The sequence below is a fragment of the Centroberyx gerrardi genome, chromosome 9 (genome assembly GCF_048128805.1).
Source record: "Centroberyx gerrardi isolate f3 chromosome 9, fCenGer3.hap1.cur.20231027, whole genome shotgun sequence".
Classification (NCBI taxonomy): Eukaryota; Metazoa; Chordata; class Actinopteri; order Beryciformes; family Berycidae; genus Centroberyx; species Centroberyx gerrardi.
In genome coordinates this window covers 2,105,571-2,110,570 of record NC_136005.1, presented here as the reverse complement: position 1 = coordinate 2,110,570, position 5,000 = coordinate 2,105,571, and the positions used below count along the sequence as shown (strand labels likewise).

Below are 5,000 nucleotides of genomic sequence, written 5' to 3'. Positions count from 1 at the left end.
AGGAAATGCGATTAAAGACGCCTCGCGCCGCAGGAAATGGTACCAGGCCCACTTTTAGATTCCTGACCTGAATCCCTACAGCAGAAAATGGAATTGGTCCCAAACCTCCAGGCGGAGATTGCAGGCTGTGGTAAAACGTGCCATGCTGGGTATTATGCTAGCAGAAACGTGTGTGTGTGTGTGTGTGTGTGTTTGTGTGTGTGTGTGTGTGTGTGTGGAGGAGTGTGGTCTTCTTTTACATAAGGTGGCAGCCCAGAGGAGTTTGAATATTGAAATAAGTTTAGAGCCAAGTGGACATCTGAGAGAAAACTAGGCCACAGAATTTAATTAACCATGTGAGAGGGAACACACACACACACACACACACACACAACACACACACACACACAAAAGCATAAGGTCTCCAATGATTCCAAAATACATCAGTAATTGAAACAAACTGACATCCACTAACGCGCTTCACTTCCCGACTGACTGACAAGGCTTTGTAACCTCAAACACTACACACACTTTCAGTAGGAACACAACACACACACACACACACACACACACACACACACACACGCACGCAAACACACAAATCTCTGCACCATCTACCACAAGGCAGGAAACTTGTAGCTTCTGTACAAACTGCATATTCCAGCTCTGTTTAAGCCCAAACTGCTGAGGTCTGCAAGAATTAAAAAACAGAAAGAAACAGAGAAAGAGAAGATGGAGAGCGAATGAGAGAAAGTGAGGAGTCAAAGAGAGAATAAGAAAGCAAGCAAGAAAGAAAGAAAGAAAGAAAGGGGGAAGGAAAGACAAATGACAGGGTGAAAAACAACTGAAAACCAAACAAGAGGGAAATAAATAAAACAGAAAAAAGAAAAGAAAGAAAGAAAACAGGTGAATTCCTTTCCATTTCTCGTATCTAAAGCATAAGGTCAGCAGCAATAGATAGGAATGTCTCCCATTAGAATCAGATGGAAATACAATCAGAGAACGAAAGAAAGAAAGAAAGAAAGAAAGAAAGACAAAAAACAGAAAATGATGAGAGCTTAAATTAAATGAAACTAACTGATCCTCTTTGGGAAATTGCATGAAGCAAAGAGGCAAGCAAGAAAGACAAAGAAAGACTTTTGATGTTCTCTAATGAAATAACAACAAAAACAGAGAAGAAAGGAACTAAAATTACCTTAAAAATCTAGACAGACAGAAGGCAAAAAAGAGAGAGAAGGAAACGGAGAAAGGCTTTGACTTCTGATGTTATTTAATGAAATATCTCAACAAAACAGAGAAGAATGGAACTAAAATTACCTTAAAAACTTGCACAGACGGAAAGCAAGAAAGAAAGAGAGAGAGAGATAGAGAGAGATAGAGAGATAGAGAGAGAGAGAGAGAGAGAGACAGCTGTGGGTCAGACGTACCACCGGTCGGGGCGCTCTGGGCGGTCTGGAGTGGGCGACCAGGCGGGCCAGGGCGTCCTCCTCGCCCGGCCGCTCCGTGACGTGGGCGTCGTACGCCACCGTGATGGACACCTCCTGCATCATCCTGACCCCCGCTCGCCCCCGAGGAGGAGGAGGAGGAGGAGGAGGAGGAGGAGGAGGAGACGAGGAAGAAGCAGAAGAAGAGCAGGAGGAGGAGGAGGAGTGGAGGAGCAGTAGAAGAAGAGAGGAGAGGAGAGGAGAGGAGAGGAGAGGAGTGCAGCTGACAGGTTTTGTTTCTTTCTGAGAGTGAAGAAGAAGGAGGCGACCGGCTGCTTTCAAGAGTCCCTCAGGAGCCAAGCCCCGCCCCCTGAGAGGAGGGGGGTGAGGGGGGGGGGTGGGGGGTGGGGGGGTGAGAACAACACACCTGTTTGTCCCTCTCTCTCCTCTCTGTAATGCTAGAGTGCGACGAAAGAGGAGGATGAGTTAGCTTTTCTTCCTTTTCCACTGAGTGAGTACTTCTCTCTCCTTAGTCTCTCTCCCGCTCTCTCTCTTAAACGCTTTCTTCTGCTGTGGCTTACTCTCTCTCTCTCTCTCTCTCTCTCTCTCTCTCCCGCGTTTTCTTTTAGTCACTCCTTTAACACTTTCCCTTAGTCTCTTTCTCTCAGTGACTCTCTCTCTCTCTCTCTCTCTCTGTAACGCTCGCTCCCTCTCTTCCTCACTCTCTCTTATGTCTTTCTCCCTTGGTCCCTCTCTCTTTCTCTCTTTTAGTCTCTCTCTTTCAGTCTCTCTTCTCCTTCTTAGTCTCTCTCCTGCTCTCTCAGTCTCCCTCCCCTTCTGTATCTCTCTCTCTCTCTCTCTCTCTCTCTCTGGTTGCAGTCTGGAGGTTATGTTGTTTCTGCTCATTGCACTCAGTAAAGATAAAGTCTAGTTGGTTTACACAGCTACACACTCCGCCTCTCTCTCTCTCTCTCTCTGTGTGTGTGTGTGTGTGTGTGTGTGTGTGTGTGTGTGTGTCAGATAGGAAGGAAGTCGTCAGAGCGACCACAGTGACTCGTCCTTCAGAGCTGCACATCGCTCCAACGGTAAAACCCAGGAAGTGAAATGAAAGCGCCCGACTTCATGGCTGTCCTGGACGATGCCTGAATACAAATTCCTCCTCCCCCAGCCCCCCTCCCCGCTCAAATCTACCTGTCAATCAATCTGTCGTGATGGCAACAGGCTCCTCCTCCTTCCACTTGTGAGGGGAAGAGCATCAAAAGCCACTACTTATCTGTCTGTACACCTCTCTCTCTCTCTCTCTCACTGTACACCTCTATATCTATACCTCTCTTAATGTATACTGTTATCTATTTATATATACATCTCTATCTATTTATATACCTCTAGCTCTCCACTGTATAACATACCTATCTCTCTCTATCCTTTATACAGAGGCTTTGCAGTTTTGTCACATATCTCCTCTCAACCAGCTGCGTCTCCGTCCATCCATGGAGGAACACATGGAGAATATTCTGTTAGATAATAAAGTGTAAATCTGTAGAAGCAGCTAGAAGCAGAGAGCAGCTGAGTCAGCTTGTTGTGGTGTGGCTGTAGATCCATTCAGTAACGTTCTCAGTAAAAGTGAATAGTGTGATAAGGTGGATTTGGTTACTGTGACACAGTAAACTGTCTTGTCTTTAGCCCTAGTCTCTACTCCAAAACACTCTGAGTTGTAGCTTGAGAAGAGTCAGCTCAGTTAACCTGAACAAACTGTTAGCTAGCTAACTAGCCGGCAAACACTGATGTTAATGTGAACATGCTAACGCTAGCTGCTGCTAGATACATTAGCTAGTGTGCTAATCAGATGTGTTAACAACAAGACAGTGATGTTAGCTGACCAGATACTATGGTTAGCTAGCTAACAAGCTGACATTATCTAAACACTAAATCAATCAGATGGATCAGTGATGAAATGATCAGTTCAGTCAGAAACATCTATTCAGTTCTGTTGAGAGTCATAAGTCATACATTTAGAAACACAATCAGCTGTTCACAGCCACTGAGGACCTCCAACATGGCCGCCATAGGGTGTGTTACATCACCTGATAACCATCTACACCCCACTATCTCTCTCCAAACATACCGTTTTTGTTTGTCCCGCTATATAACTTTCTCTATATATGCCTCTCTATCTCTCTACAACTCTTTGTCAGTGTTTCTGCACGTCTATTTCTCTTTAAACGCCTCTGACTCTTCATCCATCCATGTAATTCCTCTCTGTCTCTCTATATCTCTCTCTCTCTTTCTCTCCCAGTCTCTCTTCATTCCCTCCCCTCTCTGTCTTTTTTCACATCCGTCCTCAGTCTGTTGAGGTTCGCTTTTCTCTCGGAGGGATTTGGAGGCGACGGTAAAAACCTCTAACGGATTAATCAATCAAACCCCGAGCGGCGGACGAATATCCGACACATCCCTCCATTTTTTGTATTTTACGTCTTCAAAAGTCATCTCTCCAGCCGCGGCCCGACGGACGTTTAAGGAGGCTGAGAAATTCAAATTCCTCCCATAATCCCCAGAAAGGCTAAGCCACCCTCCTGCCCGTTGTGTTCATCAAGCCGAGGTGCCGCTGAATTCCTTCGCCGCTTTAAGCCGCTTAGGAGCTCAGCTGATCCGATTTAGACGTCGACGGAGAGAAACATGTAAAGGGGGGGTGAAGAGAAAGCAGAGTGGTTTTCCCTCCTCTGTTGATGGTGGTTGGGTGTGGCGGGCGCGGCGGCGGCGGCGGCGTTACCAACTCTCTGCCGAGGGAAGAAGCTGCCGGCTGCCCAAAAAGTCGCTAGAAGTTGCCATATGACGTCATGCGCTATCTTGCATATGAATATATTTGTTTACCGATCGAGAGGACAGAAAAAAATGAGAGCGGGAGTTTGATGATGGGGCCTCTCTCGCCACCCACTGGCTCAGCCTGGTTCTCCTCTCTCGCCACCCATTGGCTCACCCTGGTTCTCTCTCCTCCCATTGGCTCACCCTGGTTCTCCTCTCTCGTCCCATTGGCTCACCCTGGTTCCTCTCTCCTCCCATTGGCTCACCCTGGTTCCTCTCTCCTCCCATTGGCTCACCCTGGTTCCTCTCGCCACCCAATGGCTCAGCCTGGTTCCTCTCTCTCCTCCCATTGGCTCACCCTGGTTCCTCTCTCTCCTCCAATTGGCTCACCCTGGTTCCTCTCTCTCCTCCCATTGGCTCACCCTGGTTCCTCTCTCTCCTCCAATTGGCTCACCCTGGTTCCTTTCTCTCCTCCCATTGGCTCACCCTGGTTCCTCTCTCTCCTCCCATTGGCTCACCCTGGTTCCTCTCTCCTCCCATTGGCTCACCCTGGTTCCTCTCTCTCCTCCAATTGGCTCACCCTGGTTCCTCTCTCTCCTCCCATTGGCTCACCCTGGTTCCTCTCTCTCCTCCCATTGGCTCACCCTGGTTCCTCTCTCTCCTCCCATTGGCTCACCCTGGTTCCTCTCTCTCCTCCCATTGGCTCACCCTGGTTCCTCTCTCTCCTCCCATTGGCTCACCCCGGGTCTCAGTTGACTGGACAGCGGACGTCCAGTAAGCCGCGGCATCGGCATG

The 5,000-nt window shown here is 48.0% G+C and overlaps 1 protein-coding gene across 2 annotated transcripts in view; it reads right to left on the bottom strand.

The window, feature by feature from the left end:
• rabgap1l (RAB GTPase activating protein 1-like) overlaps positions 1–5,000 on the bottom strand; it is a 167,370-nt gene that overhangs the window by 22,755 nt on the left and 139,615 nt on the right. The window contains exon 1 of one of the 2 annotated variants that reach the window (XM_078285513.1): positions 1,407–2,227. The exons of the other annotated variant lie outside the window; for it this stretch is intronic. Within the exon in view, the coding sequence (XP_078141639.1) occupies positions 1,407–1,529 (123 nt within the window). The 5' untranslated portion in view covers positions 1,530–2,227. Of the gene's footprint in view, positions 1–1,406; positions 2,228–5,000 lie in introns of those variants that run through there. 2 annotated transcript variants of the gene reach the window in all.